This window comes from Mesoplodon mirus (genome assembly GCF_964341445.2).
Source record: "Mesoplodon mirus genome assembly, chromosome: 13".
In the NCBI taxonomy this organism is placed as follows: domain Eukaryota; kingdom Metazoa; phylum Chordata; class Mammalia; order Artiodactyla; family Ziphiidae; genus Mesoplodon; species Mesoplodon mirus.
Genome location: NC_138989.1, coordinates 12,671,793 through 12,693,858, shown reverse-complemented (window position 1 = coordinate 12,693,858; position 22,066 = coordinate 12,671,793). Strand labels below are relative to the sequence as shown.

The 22,066-nt window shown below is 45.0% G+C and overlaps 1 protein-coding gene across 3 annotated transcripts in view; it reads right to left on the bottom strand.

The window, feature by feature from the left end:
• The window catches only part of SPRING1 (SREBF pathway regulator in golgi 1), a 223,297-nt gene that overhangs the window by 76,711 nt on the left and 124,520 nt on the right, over nucleotides 1-22,066 (bottom strand). For all 3 annotated transcript variants that reach the window (XM_082640491.1, XM_082640487.1, XM_082640494.1), the window contains one exon: nucleotides 18,627-18,684. In XM_082640491.1, the coding sequence (XP_082496617.1) occupies nucleotides 18,627-18,684 (58 nt within the window). The remainder of the gene's footprint in view (nucleotides 1-18,626; nucleotides 18,685-22,066) is intronic.

The following is a 22,066-nucleotide window of genomic DNA, read 5'->3' as shown; positions in this document are numbered from 1 at the left end:
ATTACCTCCCACGTGACTCCCATGTAATCGCAAAGATGAATAGAAACTGGTTTTGTCTGTATTGTCAAGGCAAATATTTTCTGAAAGCCAGGACCAACCTTACAACTGGGTTCAGTAGGGGCCATCAAGGCAATAAGATTTGAAGAAAGTCAGTCACCATCACTCCATGCCCCATTTCCCATTCCCTCCCCACCCCATACTAAAAAAGCCTAGAGAAAAAAAAAACTTTTAAAATTTGATGATGTTGGGAATTCCCTGGTGGTCCGGTGGCTAGGACTCCCCACTTCCACTGCCAAGGGCCTGGGTTCAATCACTGATCAGGGAACTGAGATCCTGCAAGCTGCGCGGCTCAGCCAAAAAAAAAAAAAAGTTAAAATCCGATGGTGTTACCTTAATGGGAAACTCTTTAATCCTCAGTAGTCTAGAAAGTTTATCAGTCTATCCACTTAGCCACCAGCTGCTAAAGGTCAGAGGGGGCAGGGATTCACAGCGGCCTGGGGAACACAGAGCCAGTTCTCACTCTCTCTCAATTTCGTCCCCTGCGCAAAATCTCCTACTGCCCACAGAATGATGTCCAAACTCAAGGACCTTCGTCTGTTGGACCCTGCCCACCTCATGAGCTGAGCACCCCAGGACAGGGTCTGGTTCTCATTTACCTGCAAGTCTGCCCAGCACCTAGCACAGATTTTGGCAGATAAGCCAGAGCACAGGGAATAAAGAAATGTCAAACGAGTGAAAATGTAACTTGTATAAAACACAGGTAACACATAAGCAAGTCTCGTCATGATGTCATGTAAAATTTTTTTCTTAAAGAAAAAAACTTAACTGGGGAGCAATTTAAATCTTTACCAAACTTCTCAGGGAACACCCCAAAAATCCTATTTATAATGTAAAGCAAAACTTCGGAACTTTTGTACTTCTCCTCCACAGCACCTGGCCCCCACGTCTCTCTCAAATTCTCCCCAACTCTCTTTCAGATCTAACTTTTCTCACTTCCCCTCCCATCTCCCTTTCCAAATACAGCTCCCACTCTTTTCCAGAAGTATAGGGTAGCTGGCTAAAAGCATGAGCGCTGGGGCTCACCTTGCCGGGTACAAACTCAGTTCTGTCACTCTAATTTGAGCAGGAACCTGGCATGTTAAGTGCCCCATAAATGCAACTTGTTATTTAAATCCTATTGGCTTCTCCATTCTTCTTCTTCTTTTTTTTTTTTTTTTTTTTTAACTTGGCCCGCTTTTCCATTAATGCAGTAAGAAATGTGTATGAGTTTCCTAGGGCTGCCAAAACAAATCACCATAAACTTCATGGCTTAAAACAATAAGAATTTATTCTCTCACAGTTCTGGAGGCCAGAAGTCCAAAATCAAGGTGGCAGTAAGGCTGTGCTCCTTCCAGAGGCTCCAGGGAAGATTTTTGCTCCTTGCCTCTTCCAGTTCCTGGTGGCTGTTAGCATTCCTGTGCTTGTGGCCACACAACTCCACTTCCTACCTCTGTCTTCACATGGCCTTTGCCTGTGGGTCTGTCCTCTGTGTGTCTCATGAGAACATTTGTCATCGGATTTAGGGCCAAACCAGATAAATCTGGGATTATCTCATTTCAAGATCCTTAGTTTAATTACATCCGGAAAGACACTTTTTCTAAATAAAGTCACATTCACAGGTTCTGGGGGGTCAGGATATGGACATACCTTTTGCGGGGGGCCAGCATTCACCCACTACAAAATGACACTGGGTCCTTCCTTTTGTGGGTGGTGGACGGGGACAAGGCTGTACACTCCTGTAATTTTTTTCTTTTTTTCTTAACTTTTAAATTCTTGTGACGATGAATATATCAAGTCAGCAGCCAGCATCAGGTACTTGGCAATGTGGAAGGAACGAGGCAGATGGCAGAAAGGCACCGTCAACTTTTCCTTTTCACTGACGTTCATCAACTCTTTCATCGATGCAAGTTTGCAGCCATTGCACACCTAATTGCAAGAGCTGTGCAATGCAGGGGGTGAATTGGGCACAAGAAACAGTGAGTTTCAGCCACATGGTCAGACCCTCAAGCAGACACATCCTGCCGAAGGCCGAGGGACACAGCATCTCGCTTTCCCGCAGCGGGTGGTGAGCTGCATGCGCTGCTGGCCACAGGGGGCGGGAGGAGGTGTGGTTCAGGTGAGTTATTTATTGATGTTCTGTGTGAATATTCCTTCCTCGGCCGCACTGAAGGGATCTGGGAGGCAGTGACTTCACGCAACTCAAACTGCAATCAGACAGCCTCTTGGCTCAATGTGTTTATCTACCCAGAACTATTTTTGGTGTGTGTTCATAGACAGCACACACTAAAGTATTTGGGATTTGAGATGCAAGCGTTAAAGAAGATTAAAGTTAGCTGCTAATGAGCATGCCCAGAATAGATATACTCTGTGTGTTTGTGTGTGTGCGTGCTCCATGTGTGTGCTCTGTTGTGTGTCTGCAAAGCAGATGTCTACAAGCCTGCCCTTAAGTGGCCTCACCAATGTCCCAGATAAGCTAAGATGTCCATGGATGGAAGATGGAGATGGATGAAAACTGGACTGTCTCAAAATACTGCCTTACCAGACACCCCAATCCCCTCAACTCTATTCTGCCTGTCCTTCAAAGCCTAGCCCATTCCACCTTATCAAAGAGCCTCGCTTGACCACTCTCTGAACTCCCAGACCACAGATAACAAATAGGTTTCATTCTCTGGATCAAACAGGCAGGGAACACCCAGAGCAGCATGTTGAGTGGGATGCTGAGAACATTCAGACCACACCATAGCTTAAAGCTTCTAAATGTCCCTGCTGTCTAGCCCAGCATCTAGATGGAGCAGGCACTTAATCCATACTTGTTCAGTAATTAATTTTCATTGTTTGGACTCTGAAATTAGGTCAGAAGAAAGGTTTCTCTCTGCAGCACAATTCCCTAAGGACTTCTGAGAGTAAACTTGGATGCACACTAAAGGGTTGAGCGCCTGGGCTTGCTGGCCTGCCCTCTGTCTTCCCAGCCCTTCCCCCCATTCTGCACATCTCGTCGACCAAATCCTACGTGTGTACTGGGGAGTCTCCCTCTAAGAGGTTGGCCCTGTAATTGTTCAGCGAGATAATAACATCAGGCTCATCCATCAAGCCTGCCTCGAATAGTTTGGTTTTCTTAATGGAATGTAGTGTCCTTAAGAAGAAGAGAAGCACCATAATGTGAGGTTTTATGCAGGCTGGTTTCTAGCTGTGAGCTATGGACCTGAAATGATAGTTAAATCGATGAAGAGGCACTAAGCTATTGCCTCTGAATCTGGGTGTCCGTAAAACCCAAGTATTGACAGCCCTGAGTGGATGTGTTGCAGGCCAGCTCTTCCAGCCTTGACGGGGGCTCCCTTTCTCTCTCTCTCTCTCTCTCTCTGGACAGGAGCAGCCCAAGAGAAAGGGAAATAGGACGGCTCCCTGACAGTTTTCACCGTCTGCACGACAGACCACCCCTGCAACAAGCCTCCAGGTCAAGTGCCCTTCTCCATTCTGTGGATCTAGTGGGGAGAAATTCGCTCTCAGTGGTATTCCCACTTATGGAGAGAAGCAATTCCTCCCTGGTCGGGCTGTAAGGGATCTGGCAATGCACCGAGCGGCAGGAAGCCTGTCTTCTTCCCCGACGTCTTTCCCCGTCTCGTGGCGTGACCTTAGCAGGTAACTTAACCTCTCAACTCCTTCGCTGCCTCATCTGTAATGATCCACCTTTATCACGTCATAGTCCTGCTCTAGGATAAATGAGACAAGCCTCTAAAAGCCATATATTAGTCCCCAAGAAAGACCAGAACCAGGTAAATGCTAAGGGTAGCCATTTCCTTTGTTTTTGCTGTGTGCGTTCCTAACTTGTGGGATTTTTAAAATAATGGCAAAAATGAATGGATTTATGCAATTGTTTTGTTTTTTCCTAGGTGCCTTGAGGCATTTCTGGAGTACTGTTTTATTGCTCACCTCTTTTATGGAGTGGATATTGTTAAGCCCATTTCTTAGTCAGCAAACTAAGGGAGCTGGTTTTGAAGTGAGCCATGTGGACGGAAGTAATTCCTACTCCTCATCTACTGTGGGGCTCTTCCCTGCCGATGCACGAGTCCCTAGGGGACACTCAGGGATACTGGCTCAGCCAATTGTTGAGCCACGTCTCAGGCATTTTCCCACCCTCCCTCCACTCCAGCTATGCTGACCTTCTTTTACTTCTTTACAAGCATCAAATGCTTTCCAATCTCAAACTATGCACACCTGTTCTCTGTGTGGGAGGCCCTTCCTGCCCATGTTTCCTCTGGCCAATCCCTACCCATCCTTCAGGCATCAGCTTCAATGTCACCTTTGCAGTGAAGTCTTCCATGACCCCCAGGCTATGCCAAGTCCCCCCATTCTCTGCTCTCACAGGCACTATATTTGTCCTTTACAGAGCTTATCACACCTGTATCTAAATAATTGTTAGTTTAATGTCTGTCTTCCCCACTAATGATGAGTTCCATGAGGGCAAAGAACTGTTTGTCTTGTTCGTTACTGTGAATCCAGAACTGAGCAGGCACCCAGTAAAAATCTGTGGTATGAGAGGATGGATGGATGATGGATAGACAGATGGATGAAGGGAGGGAGGGAGGGATGGATGAATAATAGATAAATAGGTGGATGAATGGATGACAGATAGATGTATAGATAATGGATGGATGGATAGACGGATGGAGAAATAAATGGATGGATGGATAGATGGATGGATTAACGGACAGATGATGGATGGATGTACAGATAGTGGATGGATGGATGGATGGATGGATGGATGGATGTAGTGTGTTTGTAAATGAGAGTGATCCAAATTACCAGTATTCATCATCAAGAGAAAGTTCTAAGTTCCAAATGTTCAGAGAAGCTTATGAATGCAGACCTAGGCTGTATGTCAGCAGGGTCACGCTCCCACTGACACTCTGGGTAGAATCCTTCTTTGCCTCATCCTAGTTTCTGACGATGGCTGCCAATCCTTGGTGCTCCTTGGCTTGCAGCTACATTACTTGAATTCCTGCCTTAGTCTTCTCACATTGTTTTCCCTCTTCTTATAAGGACACCAGTCAGACTGGATTAAGGGTCCAGCCTACTCCAATATGACCTCATCTTAGCTAATTACACCTGCAGCAACCTTGTTTCCAAACAAGGTCACATCCTGAGGTACTCTTGGTTAGGGTTTCAAATGTACCTTTGCGGGGGGTACTCAGTTCAACCCATAACAATCTATGAAACAGCAGTGCCTCTCCCAGGTGTGTATCCTAGAGACACCCCTGCCTAGAATGACAAGGAGACACGCATGAGGATGTTGGTGGAGGCCAGGTTTGTCACAGCAAGGAGCCAGAGGTGACCTACCTGTCCATGACAGGTGAAATAGATAAACTACATTCGATAAATGCAGATCATGGAATAATATGCATCAGGCAGAAATAATACACTGGATTTGCATATATCACCATGGATAGATCTTAAAAACATAGCGTGAGATGAAAAAAGTAGGAACTAGACTGAGATTTATGATACAACCCCAGTGACATAAATTTAAAACACACACGCCCAAAGAACAACATTATGCATGTTTCATAAGCACTGGAAAGTGGGTTGGAAAGTTTATGTTGTGCACACTGGAGTCTCTGCCTGCGGGAAGCAGGGAGAGCGGCAGCCCTAGAAGAAGGCAGGCACGAGATGGGTCTGGGATGGACAAGCACTGGGCCTGTGGCCTAAACCGGGACGTGTGAATCTATGCATGTGTGCATCGGGGTCCACATTTTACAAAGGGAAGAAATCCTGTAAGGGATAGATGAGTGATAATTGTGCTGAGGACCTGGGGGGAGTCCCGGGTCTTGCAAGGACACACAGCAGAGATACTTGATGTGCTCTGGAGCAGCAGAGAAGACTCTGGAGAAAACAGCGCTTACGCTAAGACCTGGAGAAGGACCAGAGTTGGGCTGGGTGGGGAAGAGCAGGACAGAAAGTTCCAGGCAGAAGGACCACATGTGTATGAGCCCAGGAAGGCCCAGGCTGGCCTGGGTGCGTCAGCCTGGGAGAAGGGCACAGTCCCCATGCCATTGCTCTACCCTCCCCACCACCCCTAAGGAAGGACAGTGGACAGAGCTAGCTGTGGGTGTGTCACCCGCTCAGATGCCCACGGGGACCAGGAGGCAGAAATGAGTAAATGACGCAGGCGCATATGAAACACTTCCACAGAGAACTGCTGGTCTTCCTCTACTTCAAAACAACAGGGCTCTCCAAGTCTCTTTTTCCTCACTTTTGATGGAGACATGGGCGCCGGTTTCTTCTTTAAGAAAAAGAGCGGTGGAGTGTGATGAGAAGCAGCAGCTGACTGAGAGTTGGGGAAATGCTAGGGCGGGCTGAGGCCTGTGGAGGACCCGGAAGGGACACCCCAGCTGAAGGGGAAGCTGCCACTGAGCTTCAGACAATGCCTGCCTTCTCCCGAATGCAGTCCCAGTGTTGACAGCTCTTTCCTTTCTCAAGAGAAGCTGTTGCTCTGGATTTTCATGCGAAATCCTTTCCTTTTACCTGCTACTATCTAATCTAACCATAATGAGTACCGCATCATACCAACTAGGATGCTATCATAAAAGAAATAATATGGGAAGTAACAAGTGTTGGGGAGGATGTGGAGAAATTGGAATACTCATACTTTGGTGGTGGGAATAAAAAGTGGCCCAGACACTGTGGAAAACAAAGTGGTGGTTTCTCAAAAAGTTAAACATAGAATTACCATGTGTCCCGGCAATTCCACTCCTCGTTATGTGCCCAAAAGAACTGGAAGCAGGTGCTCAAACTAGCTCATCTACAAGCATGTTCATAGCAGCATTATTCACAAATAGCCAAAAGGTAGAAACAACCCAGAGTCCATGAATGGCTAAGTGCATAAACAAACTGTGGTCTATCCGTACAATGGAATATCATTTGGCTATAAAAAGGAATGAGGTACTGACAGAGGCTACAACATGGATGAACCTCAAGAACATGATGCTAAATGAAAGAAGCCAGATACAAATGGTCACATAGTGTATGATTCCATTTATATACAGTATCCAACATAGGCAAATCTATAGAGACAGAAAGCAGATTACTGGTTGCCAGGGGCTGGGGGGAGAGGGGGATGGGGATGAATGAATAATGGGTATGGGACTTCCTTTTGGGTGATGAAAGTTTTTTAGAACTAAATCAAGGCGGCAGTTGCACAAGATTGTGACTGTACTGAATGCCACCGAATTGTTCACTTTAAAATGGATAATTTCATATTATGTAAATTGTTCCTCAATTGAAAATACTAGAAAATATGTAATTCAAATATTTAAGAGAAAATATTTAGGCCAAAAAAAAAAACAAGCCCACAGACTGAATCTCAGGTCTGTGGTGCCCAGGTGTAAGTCTGGTGCACTTAAGTAAGCCCTGACAGACGATCTCGTGAAGAGCTGGGGGTTAGGATCCCTGTTTTAACTGGGAGGAAACTGAGGCTCCAAGAGATAAAGGGACTGGATGACGGTCAAGGGCAGGAGCTGGGGCTGGGGGCCAGAGTGTGGTCTCCAAGCAAACTGATCCCATGTTCCGTGTGCTGGGGCTGAGGGCTGGGAAAAGCACAAGAGGGGTGACAGCTACTGAAGCAGGTGGTGGTGAGAGGCCCTGTCAGAGCTGCAAGTTCAGACAAGAACCATGCGTGTCAAGACTCCCTTGGAACTGTCACCTCCTCCCCACAAGACTGGGGGCTCTCATTCCGAATTTAAGGCAGTTCAGAAGACCCATGCTGAACACTTACTGTGCACAAGGTTTGCGCTACGTGTGAAAATCATACAAGTACCAAGTCTGATGTCTAAGGGTTCGCTCTGTGCAAAGCCCATTCTACACAAGGGCCTCTCGGATGCTCGCAGCAACTCTGTGAGGCAGGAGCGGGACTGCACACCCCGCAAGCGCTGACTTACACCAATTCAGCCATGCACCGCTGGCCAAAAAGAAGAGAGGTGAAAGGTCAGAGAGGTCTCTGAGCTCATAAATGATGAAGAAGAGATTTGAGCTCAATCTGTTTTACCCTAAAACTCCTTCCTTTTTCCTACACTATATTGCCTCGCTATCTGCAAGAGAGGCCCAAAGGAAATCAGCATGCCAGAACGTAGAGACTCTCACTCCTGGAGGTGGCAGTGAGCAGTCATCTGCATACCTCTTGGTTCTGGATGAGGCCACAAGTAAATTCAAATACAAAAAGATATGTACTGAGCTGTGTAATACTTAGGATTCATCTGATTGCAAGAGATAGAACCTAACTCAGACTGGCTTAAATCAAAATCATTGAAAGGGTGTGGACAATGCCCCCTGTCTTGTCTGCATGTGGACTTGTCACACAGGAAGCATGGAAGTGGAATATATGGACCTGCTCATCTGCAGTCTCCAATCCTGGGAGCCTTTCCTGTGATGAACAGCTGTCTTCACTAAGTGTGATTCTAGAACAAGGTTTCTCAACCCTTCAGGGGGAGGGCAGCCTATCAGATTTTCAGGTATGTTTTTGCCTTCACCCTGGCTTTAGAATCTAGTCCCCATACACACTGCAACTCAGCAGTAGTAGTATTATCCCATTCCACAGGTGAGAAGACAGAGGATCACAGGGAATAAGTTACTTGCCCAAGGTCTCTGAGCTCATAAATGATGAAGAAGAGATTTGAGCTCAATCTGTTTTACCCTAAAACTCCTTCCTTTTTCCTACACTATATTGCCTCGCTATCTGCAAGAGAGGCCCAAAGGAAATCAGCATGCCAGAACGTAGAGACTCTCACTCCTGGAGGTGGCAGTGAGCAGTCATCTGCATACCTCTTGGTTCTGGATGAGGCCACAAGTAAATTCAAATACAAAAAGATATGTACTGAGCTGTGTAATACTTAGGATTCATCTGATTGCAAGAGATAGAACCTAACTCAGACTGGCTTAAATCAAAAAAGGAATGTATTGACTCATATTAACTGGAACGATCATGGGATGATGGCTTCAGGCATGGCTAAATCAAGCGCCTCAAATGGTCAGAACACAGTCTGTTTGTCGGTTTGTTTGCTTTCTTCTGTGTTGGCTTTATTCTCAGGGAGATTCTTCCTTCCTTTACATAAAGAGATCAACCACCATCACCATGTTTAAAATTTGGCCACTTAGAAACCCAGCAGAAAGATTTTCTCCATCCTAATAATTCCACCAACATCCCTGAAGTTGGCTCTGATGATCTCAGCTTGGGTCCTGTGAACATCCAGGAACTAATCACTATGGCCAGGGGTGTGTGAGATTCTCCATGATCAGTCCTGGGCCACGAACTCACCTCCAGAGTTTGAGAGTAAGGTGAGCCCAAAATCTTTACAGAAAAGAGTCGGATGCTGTGGCCAGAAGGCAAGGGATCAGGCTTAGGCAGGTGAAGCAGACGGACTTAGTGCCACCCTGGAACACCAAGAACTGGGCCGGGCATGTTCAGTACATGATGTCATGTCACGACAACCCTGTATCATTACTGCTGTTTCACGAGGCTCAGAGAGGCTTAACATCGTGGCCAACACCTCACTTCCAGGTGAGGAGGAAGCCCTCTCTGCCCAGAAGCATTCTGCTCTTAGGTAGCGGAGCTAGGACTTGAACCCAGATCTGTCTGACTCGAAGTCCACAGTCTGCTCCGGTCCCAGAGGAACCCCTCCAAGCTGGTGAGCCCCATGAAACCTCTTCAGCACTTCGTTCCAGTCTCTTAACTTGCAAACCCAGTCAGCGAGTTCTTTATTTCCACAAATGGTGCTATTAAACTAATGGCTCTGGGAACGACAGGCTGGCCTCTGAGCAGTCAAGCCTTCCCCACGTTCTGCCTTGCAAAGAAATACATTAGGAAGTCCAGTAGCCGAGGCCCAGGTGGAAACATTTACCGGCCGCCATTTTGTTTCAGGATGGCAAAAGGCACCTCAAACCCTGAAATTGAGCTCCTTGTACAGCCTCTAGTCGAGAGCTAAAGGCGGCGGGGGTCAGTCACCTCCTAGAAAGGCCCCTGGTAAAGGGCGGTGGCAGACCTCATCAGGCAAAGAAGCTGAGAAGCCAGGGTTGAAATAGAGGCCTCCTTCTGTTTGGTCAATAAGCAGCTGTGAAGGATGCGTAGGATGGAGCTAAATTTATTTGTTCCTTTCTTTCTCGGAACAGCAGCAACGAGGCTCAGAATGCAGCTGTCTCGCTCTCCCGTGAGCCTTCTGCAGGCACCAGCATGCACAGACGTTGGCTCTCCAGGACGCAAATTTTTTTTTTTCCTGCTGGTTCCCTTCCTGCTGCAGGCAGGACTTCCAGGGCCTCTCTCCAGGGGGTAAAACTCTGGAGCTGCCTCCCAGGCCCAGGGTGAAATCATTACCTTTTAAAAAGAGAAGGGCTGCTGAATGTAGATACCCTGGCCCTTGTGGCCACACCCTGGAAAACCACAGAAGTCCCGCCCGCCTCTGCTTTCACTGCTCAGACCTGTGGGAAACTTGTAAGACACAGCCGTGTGGGGAGGGGGTGTGGGCATCTTGGGAGGGGCCTCCCACATACAAAGCCAGGCTGGTTTGCCAGAGTCCTTTCTGGAATCCATCTGCCTTCAGAAAGCCTAGCTGAGGGCCACCTTCAGCCAGGCCTTGAGCATACTGGTCGAAGTGGGAGTTTTTTAAGAAGTGCTTTGTTGAGACTTTCAAAAGGTCCCCGAGGGTGGGGAAGTGAAAGGAGGAGGGGACATGGGGGAAGAAACTGCTCCTTTATTTCTAGCCTTGCTTGAACGGCTTCTTGACGGTTACTGCTACGGTTCTGCTGAGTCAGAAGCATCCCCAGCTGCTCGCCGGAAACACAGCTGTTAGGTGAAAATAACCACAGAGCCCAGCACTGAGCATCGTGCACCTTCCAGAAAAGAGGGCAGAAAACCTCAAAACAGAAAAGTACAAAACAATAAAAGAGGCACTGTTAAAACCCCACCACGGCTCACTCACTCAGCCAAGCCTGTGGCTCTCTCCACATCGGTCACAGCTCAGAGATGGAACAAAGTTTGGCAGCTTTTCCATAGTAGTAGGTTAAGTAGTGCCTCCTTCCCCCCAAAAGGGAGATGTCTGTATCCTAACCACTGGAACCTGTGTATGTGACCTTACTTGGAAAAGGAGTCTTTTCAGATGTAACAAACTTAAGGATCTCAAGATGAGGTCATCCTGGATTACCTAGGTGGGCCCTACATTCAATGACAGGTGTCCTTAGAAGAGTGAGGCAAAGGGAGATTAGACACTCAGAAGAGAACATACACACAGACACACAGAGGGGAAGGCCAGGTGAAGACAGGGGAAGATTGGACTTTGTGCAGCTCCAAGCCACGGAACGCCAAGGATTTGGTATGGCAGCCACAGGAAACTAACAAAGCCACCATGGTTTCCATCTGCCAGGTCTTCTCCCCACCACCCCTTTCCCCTTGTCCAGACTGAAAACATTCATAGTATCTTGGTTGCAAGGTGTCTTACATAAACATTGAGGTTCCCTCTCCTGTGGGCTTAGTAATTATCAGGAAGTAGGATGGTGCCTCAAAGTACTCCAGGGTCTAGGGAGGAGCTGGGATCCCTAGGTCTAGGTAAGACTCTACCACAGACAGAGACACAGGTGTGTGACCTCATTAACCAGCCACCATTCACTGATGTAGCAGAGCATGGTGCGTTAAAAAACGGGCTCTGGGTTTGAATACTGGTTCTGCCACTTACTAGCTGTGTGGCCTGGGGTAAGCTACTTAACTTCCCTGGGCCTCAGTTTCCTCACTGATACAATGGGGAGATGACCCATTATACATAGGGGATCCATCTGTACAATGGAGAGATGAGCTGAAAACCATCCTGCTATTAAACACATAGAAAGATGTTGAAAAGAATAATTACTGTTAATGCATAACAAAGTTTCTAAGGAAATCGGGGTAATTCCCAGGGGCCAAAAATAAAGAAGGAAAGAAGCCCAAAGTTGATAGTGCAGTACCTGAAGTGACTGGGGACAGGAGGCACCACCTTGGGTCACACAAGGCTGGGAGGTGGAACTAGAAAACCATCACAAAGCTGGGTCCTTCATGAGCTTCCATCCTGATACAGTTGTAAGGATTAAGTGAGTTGGCACATGCAAAGTTGTACTTGGATGAGGCTGTACTCGACAGCTCTTATTGTTTAGTGCTTTATACAAGTGTAGTAACTGACTATTTTTTTTGGCAGTTCAACATCTATGGCACCATATTTTGGTAACAGCGTCCCAATTTATCTTTGGGAGAGCATCTCTCTTCCACCCCCCTGGAAGGAGGATATACAACTCAGACCTGGCTAATCTGAGTCAGGAATTACTCAGGGATGGGTGTGTGATCCTAAGTGGGTTAATCAGACTGAATAATGGTTGAAATATGGGGAAAGAGAAATTCACTTTCTCTTGGATCTGCATCTGAGTGGGATATGAGCCTGGAGCTGCTGGACGCTATCTCTGCCACTATCTGGGGACAGCCTGCCTGAGGATGAGGCCAAAACCAAGGAAAGCAAAGATGAGAGATAGAGAGATTCCCAATGACATTGTCTGAGTTCCTGGATCCAGCAGAGCCTGAAACCATCAGTACCTCCAAACTTCTGCCCTCCTTCCATACTGAGACTCCAATTACATGTAGGGTCAGCCATCTAATATTGTTTCAGAGTCTCTGATGCTGTGGTCATTTTTTTTCCTAGTCTTTTTTCTCCCTGTGCTACAGTTTGATTAACTTCTATTATTGTGTCAACATGTGTACTAATTTTTTCTTATGCAACTTTTAATGTGCTGTTGTTTAATATGCTAAGAATATGTTTAATATGCTGTTTAATATGTAAACCTATCCAGTGAATTTTACATTTTAGATATTGTATACTTCCTTTCTAAAAGTTTCTTTGGTTCTTTAAAATTTTTTTCTTCCACTTCTCATTATGTTCATGTTTTCCTTTAAATCTTTGAACATATTTCTAATAGCTGTTTTAAAGTCCTTGTCTGTTAATTACACCATCTTTATCATTTTGAATCTGTTTATAGTGACTGATATTTCTCTTGGTAATGGTTCACATTTCTATGCTTCTTCCTTAGATGTCTAGTAATTTTTTATTAGATGCTAGATATTATTAATGTTATGAATTGAATGTCTAGATTTTATTGTTGATTTTGGAGGGAAGTTAAGTTATTTACTGGTCAGCTTGATTTTTTGAGGCTTTTTGAAAAGCTTTGTTGGGATGGATCTAGAGGAGCCTTTCTTCTAAGGCTAGTTTAGCCCTACTACTAAGGTCTGACCTCACTGTGGTCTCTAATGAATGCACTGGATATTCAATAGGTTATTCCCATCCTGGCTTGCTGAAATTTGAACGTCCCCCAACCCCATAAGAGCTCTGGGAATTATTCAGTGTATACTTCCACAGTAGTTGTTCTTTGCCATCTTTGTAGCATTTTATCCAAAGCCTGAGCAACTCAGTATTCAGCCAATGACTCAAAGGGCTCCTTATACAGATTTCTGGCACTGTTTATCTATGTAGTACCTTCTTCTCTGGAACTTTGCCGCACAAATTCCAGCCTCATCAACCTCTGCATATGATCATCTATGTCTCCTCAACTCAAAGAGGCCACTATGCTCTGTTTAGAATCATCCTTCCTGTGCTACAATCTAAAAAGTACTTCCAGGCAGAAAGGTGATCACAGGCCCACTCATTTGCGTCCTTACTTTCAGGCTCACAGTTCTGCACAGCCTGTTGCCCGATGTCTGAAACCAGTTGTTTCATATATTTTGTCCAGTTTTCTAGTTGTGTACAGACAGAAAACAAGTCTGGTGCCAGTTACTTCATTATGGCCAGAGGCAGAAGGTTACTCTAACTAGCTTGAGAGAAAAAAATGTATGCATTGGAAGGGCCTAGGGAGATTCACAGAATAGATGTAATAGCCAAAGAACAGTCCTTAGAAGGCCACAGCAGCTCTGGAGACCCAGGGGAACTAAGAGACAGTGTCTTCTGGGCACAGATGCCTGGATGAATGAGCTCCAACCCTGTGGAGTCCTTCTAGACTCAAATTTCTGGGAGAATATATCTGGACAAGCAACAGTCATGGGCTTATATCTTGGCCAGAGGAGAGTAAGGCACTCTGATTAATGACACTACCAAGACAACATCCAGGACTTCTCTGGTGGCGCAGTGGTTGAGAATCAGCCTGCCACTGCAGGGGACACAGGTTTGAGCCCTGGTCCAGGAAGATCCCACATGCTGCGGAGCAACTAAGCCCGTGCTCCACAACTACGGAGCCTGCACTCTAGAGCCCGTGAGCCACAACTACTGAGTCCATGTGCCACAACTACTGAAGCCTGCGCACCTAGAGCCCGTGCTCCACAACAGGAGAAGCCACTGCAATGAGAAGCCCACGTGCCACAACGAAGAGTAGCCCCCGCTCACTGCAACTAGAGAAAGTCCGCGTGCAGCAACGAAGACCCAACGCAGCCATAAATAAATAAATAAATAAATAATCTGTACAATTGATTGTATTTAAACAAACAAACAAACAAAAAGATGACATCCAACGGGGGAGGATGGATCACCAAAACAAGACTGGGTTGCTCTTTCCAGAAGAAAGGAGAATGGCTGATAGGCAAGCAAAAACAATAGACACAGTACCCAACGTCCACTAGAGACCATTTTTAAGAATGGTTGACTTTTAAACTCAGAGCCTTGGTGTTTCTTTTTGCTGTTTCCACACTAGACTGCATAGCTGTTCTTCCTCTGAAATCCCTACCTTCCCCTGCAACACAGAAAGACTTTCCCAGCGACAATTGCTCTTTATGGGCAACATATAGACAATATGAACTTCACATGAGGTGAGAAACACCAGTTTAGGGCTCATTGGTAACAGATTCTCTGAGTCCGCCAAGGTTCAGGGAAGACTTCCAGAGAATAAAACTCATGGGATGGGGGTGGGGGAGGCAAGCTTGAACCTGTGTCCTGGGAACAGAGCAAGGAACAGAACGTGTCCATTCCCCTTCCCCTACTCATAAGCAGCCAGAGCTGGAAGCTCTGTACCTGAAAGAGAATGTGTTGTGTTTCAAGAGTGAGTATGAAGTGGCTGCAGGCTGGTTTATCCAGCAACATAATTCAACCAAACATATAGACAAATGCATCAATAGGTAAGGGAACCACACGCTGTCTGCTGAGGTTGTCCTGAGGAAATTCTGCCACCCCCACTCTGCCTACAGGTTAATCAGATACTCTGTGTGTGTGTGTGTGTGTATTGGTGAAAGTTCTACAAAACTCATCACCTGAGGTTCTTAAAATTTCCACAGACATTATTTTCTTGTATAATCATACCCATTTCGGAGATGGAAAATCAGAGGTACAGTACGTGGAACGGTGAGTCAGTGATAAAACCAAGAATCAAGTTCACGACTGCAGCATAAAGTTCTCCTGATGCCTTGAAAACAATTTTGAAAGCATGGGCAGGGGGGAGGAGGGAGGTAAGAGGGAGGGGAGAGAGAAAGATAAAAAGGAAAACAAGTCTTCACAGGTGCGGGTTTTCAGTGTTGAGAGATGCTGTTTGTATACAATCAAGATTTAAATTGAAATCATAGTCAAGTAAAAGCACATCGAATCACGTGGCTACATTTTTTTTTCTCCAGCTTTCTTTATTAACTGCATCCATTGTCTGGTTTGACTTAGAAAGAAGTCTTTTCATTCCTTGTTGGGGCTTTTTCTTTCCCAAGAAAGAAATCATGGTACGTTCCAGTGACTAAGCTTGCCTCCCAGGTCATTGGGAAAAAGATATGGGGATTAGGATAGCTTTCTGGGGAGGTTTCTGGAGCCTGTGAGGTCTGCAGAGGGACAAAAGATCATGTTCACTGTTGTATTTCTGAGCCAAGCACAATGCCCGATCCATGGTAGGTGTTCAGGAAATTATTTGTCAAACGAAAGAAGATGGAGTGAATGTGAATCTTCAGTCACTCCTACCCTACATATTTGCCAAAACAGACCCCAGGGCTTCCAGGGCTTCGCACATTTTTTCCATTCTTTGTTGTCCTGGCGATTGTCTCCTCACCCTTTTAAGGCAATGGATCTTAACCTTTTGTGGGTCATGAACTCTTCTGAGAATCTGATGAGAGCAGTGGAGCCTCTTCTCAAAAAATGCACAGACCCAGACACACGAATTTGCAGATCCTGTCCAGCTGTGAGCAAGCACCCTGAACCTCACCCACAGTCTCAGCCAAACAATCCCAACCCTCCTCTCCTTCTTCCCCACAAAGTTATTTGCTCCTTCTCTGGGTTCCCACAGCACTTTCTTTTTAGTTCGAAACAACAATAGTTTATTTCAGGACTTCCTTGATGGCACAGTGGTTAAGAATCCACCTGCCAATGCAGGGGACACGGCTTCGAGCCCTGGTCTGGGAAGATCCCACATGCTGCGGAGCAACTAAGCCTGTGGGCCACAACTACTGAGCCTGCGCTCTAGAGCCCACGAGCCACAACTACTGAAGCCTGTGCGCCCTAGAGCCTGCACGCCGCAACTACTGAGCCCATGCACCGCAACTACTGAAGCCCACGTGCCTCGAGTCTGTGCTCTGCAACAAGAGAAGTCACCGCGTGAGAAGCCCGCTCACCGCAACGAAGAGTAGCCCCTGCTGGTCGCAACTAGAGAAAGCCCGCATGCAGCAACGAAGACCCAGTGCAGCCGAAAAAAACCCCACAATAGTTTATTTTGCTCACACATCTGCCATTTGGGCAGGGCTCAGAGGTACCCTCCACTCTGTTAGCTGGGGTGGCTTGAGACTGCAGCTGGAATCATCCAAAGACCCTCTCACCTACCTGTACCTGGAGGTTGATGCTGGAAAGGCCTAGACAGCCAGGAGCAGTAGCCAGGGGCCTGGGGCAGCTCTGCCTGTCTCTCTCTCTCTACTCAGTCTCTCTGGAACGTCCAGAGCACTTTACACCTACTTCTTTTACAATTTAACACACAGTACTGTAGTGATTATTTATGCCTGTTGATGGTGGTAATTTACTTAGTCTGTTTCACCAACAACAGCACTGTACGTCCACCGGGGACGACAACCACAACGTGTTCATCTCTATTTCCCCAGGGCCCTAAAGGGTACCTTGCATATGGTAAGCATTTAATATACACTAGTTGGATTACATATGTAGGTATGTGCTTATCTTATTATTATGCTCCACTACATTTCAGAAATAGGATTAGAAGGTAGCCTATTTACATACATCAATACAACATAATAAAAAATTTTAAACAAGGAAATGGGGATTCAGTGAAAAGGCAGGAAAACATGTTGAAATAAAGGATAAGATCGGTACCCAAAATATATAACACAGATTTCTATACCATTATTGGCAGTGACCCAGAAATCTGGTTTGAGCATCCCGGCAGTATGGGCAAAGAGGGAAACAAAACTGACGGTGTTGGATATAAGCAAACTGATTGCTTAGGAAAGCACAGCTTCTACTAGTAAAATTGCAACCACCTGGCATTAAAAATGATAGCAGGGCCTCCCTGGTGGCGCAGTGGTTGAGAGTCCGCCTGCCGATGCAGGGGATACGGGTTCGTGCCCCGGTCTGGGAGGATCCCATATGCCGCGGAGCGGCTGGGCCCGTGAGCCATGGCCGCTGGGCCTGCGCATCCGGAGCCTGTGCTCCGCAACGGGAGAGGCCACAACAGTGAGAGGCCCGCATACCGCAAAAAAAAAAAAAAAAAAAAAAGATAGCAAGTTTATGCTCAATGCAGGTTAAGGGAAGTTCAAAACAAGCCAACCTATAAGTGGCCAAAACAAAGGAATAAAAGGCTGCAGTCCTCTGAGAGTCTGGTTTTATCCATGGAAAAATGTAAGGCTATCTAGTCCAGCTTTTCCTAAAGGACATAGGATGGAATACCAGTCCTGGAGAAGCTCTGACCACAAAGGGTTCTGCAGTCAAGGAAAGGTGGGAAACCCCCCATGGCCTCCTCTTGGGACCTCACAGTGAACACTAGCATTTTAAAGGCTCTGAGAAGTCCTGCAGTAAAGAAATCCAGCACTTCCCAAGCTCCTTTGCCCACTGTTGTGCAAGAACCTAGGGACAGTCTCCAAACGGGACCTAGGTCCATTGATCCTACTTGTAAAGAGTTTTTCTTTCTCATAAGAACAGGTAAGATGAACAGACTGCCATTCTTAAGCAAGGTATGCCAATATGTCTTTCCTTTGTCCCTTCTTAAAAGGACCTAGGAAGGAAACAAAGTAGTATGTTCAAATCTCTTCCTTAAAGCACCTTTATTTAAACTCCTCTTTGCTCTTTTTTTCTAGGCATGACTTTAAATAAATAAATGATTTTTGGAAAAGAAATTGGTCACTCAAATTCCAAATAAAGCAGAAGAAAGGTGTGATGGACCGTCACTAAGAGCCCACAATTTCTGCCCCTGAGAAACTAAAAAGGGGTCAGCATACCCCTCTTCTTTGCTGGTCACCTCTGTAGGTGTCAGATAAGACCCCTCAGTTACCCATAACCATAGCCATGTCCTTGGCTACCCATAACTGAGCGCTAAATGAGCAGTACTTACTCAGACCAGTCAGAAAACAAGAGTCGCACCTTTGGCTGATGGCGGGGAGCAGCAAGGGCAATAACTGTCTGTTTGTTTTGGCATCGCCTATGAAAAGAAATTAAGGGTGTGTGTTACTCTTTGTCCAGTTTCTGTCTCTTGGTACACTAGCATTTCCATCTCAAAAGAATCCAAGTGTGAGCTAGTTCGAAAAGGGAAAGCGTGCCTGATTTTGGCAGGCCATGGAACAATGTCAGAGTCCTTTCTTCACAAAGCACTTGTAAATATCCTACTTAATATTCTACAGAACACACGATAGAAAACTAATGAAATGAATGGAGAGACTGCAGAGCCTTTAAGATCGATTCTCAATCTAGGTTCCATGGAGCACCAGTGGTTCCCCCAGTGTCTCAGGGGCTGCTGGAAGAGAGGGGAAGAGGCCCCTCTCAGGCAGAGATCTGAGCCCCCAGATCCAATTCAACCACATCAGTTTCTCTTTTTTCAACCCAAGAATGAATTTGGAAAAAAAGGGGGGCGTGGTTCGGTTACTTAAATTAGAAAATGTTTGAGAACCACTGCTTAAATAAAGCTCCAGATATATTATTTCTCAGAGCTGACATTCTGATAAGAATTGAAAAGTTAACAGTTTTAGTTATATTCTTAGCAAGAACCTAGTGGGCAGAAATTTAATTTTTTTTTAATCAAAAGCAGAGCCATGGCAAAACATATGATAAACAAAGAAAATATTTGCAGCCATATAATTAATAAAGAGTTAATATGCTTAGGTTATAAAATGATCCTACAAATTAATAAGGAAAAGACCAATAACCTGGTAGAAACATGGGCCAAGGCTACAGAAATTCACAGAAGCAGAAATGCAAATATTCAATAAACATATGAAAAGATGCTCAGGCTCACTTGTCAGGGAAATGCAAATGAGAACAATGAGATACTATTTTTTACCCATCAGATTGGCAAAAATGGAAAATATGTGTAACATCCAAAGCTGGCGAGGGTGTAAGGAATCTAGTTCTCTCAAACACCATTGGGGGAGGACTGTAAATTATTATAAAGTGGTGGAAAATCAACTGTTGGTATTTTTGAAAATCTAAACTGTAGCCCGGCACTCCCACTTCTGGGAATATATCCACCAGAAATGAAAATGCCAGTGTATAAAGACATAAATATATGAAGAAGTATATTACAGCATCATTTGTAATAGTTAAAAAAAAAAACAAAAAAAACCTGGAAGCAATCTGAATGTACATTAATAGGAAAATGGTTGGAAAAAATCAGGATGTATTTCTATTAAGGAACACAGTACAGATACCAAAAATTATAAAATAAAATTGTACACATTGACTGGGAGATATGCCTGCGACACCTTGTTAAATAGAATAAAAGCAAATGTGATCCTATTTTTATTAAAAAAAAAAAAAAGACCAAAAAATGTCACACCCAGTAGGTGGGTTTCTATATGTTTTTATAAATAAAGAAAACAGTAGGGAAACATTTATACCTAATTGCTAACACTGATTGCATCAGGGAGCTGGACTGGAGAGGAGTGGTGAGACTATTAATTTTATTTTAGATACTTTATTATTTGAAATGTTACAAAAGATTTGTATTACTTTTGCAATTCAAATGACCAGAATTTTTAAAAACAGAATTAGGACAGGAAATTCAAAGCAAATCAAATTACTTTGACAATCACTGGAAGGCAGAGTGGGGCTGGCCTTCTGGTATGGGATCTTAAAGCACTAAACCCAAGGAGATATACAGCTAATAGAAGGCACCCCAACTATGCAAGGGAGTAGACTGAAGGAGAGCCTTTTAATAGGGCTGACATTTTCCTTGAAAAGCAGTCCTGACTCTTCTCTAATATACGCAGAAGGATTGAATGAAACCCCAAAGTGACAGGCTATAGAAAAGGAGTCAGCAAATTTTCTTCTGTAAAAGACCAAATAGTATGTATGTTAGGGTTTGTGGCCCACTTGGTCTCTGTCACAACTACTTAACTCTGTCACTGTAGCACATCAACAGCCATAGACAGTATGTAAATGAAATGGGAATGGCTGTGTCTCAATAAAACTTTATTTATAGAGACTTCCCAGGTGGTCCAGTGCATAAGACTCCACACTCCCAATGCAGGGGGCCTGGGTTCGATCCCTGGTTGTGGAACTACATCCCGCATGCATGCCACAGCTACGAGTCTGCATGCCACAACTAAGAGTCCGCATGCCACAATTAAGAAGTCTGCATGCTGCAACTAAAGATCCCACATGCCACAACTAAGACCCAGCGCAACCACAATAAATAAATAAATAAATATTTTTTTAAAAAAACTTTATTTATAAAACAGGTAATGGGTGGATTTGACACAGGGGCTAGAGTTTGCTGACCTCTGCTACAGAACATGGACATAATTATTTTTTAAAAGCAAACTATTTCATTGAAGTATACTTCAAGATATATTTAAAGTGATGAAAGCGAAAAACCTACAACCAAGATTACTCTACCCAGCAAGGATATCATTCAGATTTGATAGAGAAATCAAAAGCTTTTCAGACAAGCAAAAGCTAAGAGAATTCAGCACCACCAAACCAGCTTTACAACAAATGCTAAAGAAACTTCTCTAGGTGGGAAGCACAAGAGAAGAAAAATACCCACAAAAACAAACCCCAAACAATTAAGAAAATGGTAATAGGAACATACATATTGATAATAACCTTGAATGGAAATGCCCCAACCAAAAGACACAGACTGGCTGAATGGCTACAAAAACAAGACCCATATATATGCTGTCTACAAGAGACCCACTTCAGACCTAGGAACACATACAGACCGAAAGTGAAGGAATGGAAAAAGATATTCCATGCAAATGGAAATCAAAAGAAAGCTGGAGGGCTTCCCTGGTGGTGCAGTGGTTGAGAGTCCGCCTGCCAATGCGGGGGACACGGGTTAGTGCCCCGGTCCGGGAAGATCCCACATGCCGCGGAGCGGCTGGGCCCGTGAACCATGGCCGCTGAGCCTGCGCGTCCGGAGCCTGTGCTCCGCAATGGGAGAGGCCACAACAATGAGAGGCCCGCGTACCACAAAAAAAAAAAAAAAAAAGAAAGCTGGAGTAGCAATACCCGTATCAGATAAAATAGACTTTCAAATAAAGACTGTTACAAGAGATAAGGAAGGACACTACATAACAGTCAAGGGATCAATCCAAGAAGAAGATATAACAATTGTTAATCTTTATGCATCCAACATAGGAGCACCTCAATACATAAGGCAAATGCTAACAACCGTGAAAAGGGAAATCGACAGTAACACAATAATAGTAGGGGACTTTAACACTCCACTTACACCAATGGACAGATCATCCAAACAGAAAATAAATAAGGAAACACGAGCTTAAAATAACACAACAGACCAGATAGATTTAAATGATATTTACAGAACATTCCACCCAAAAGTGGCAGAATACACTTTCTTCTCA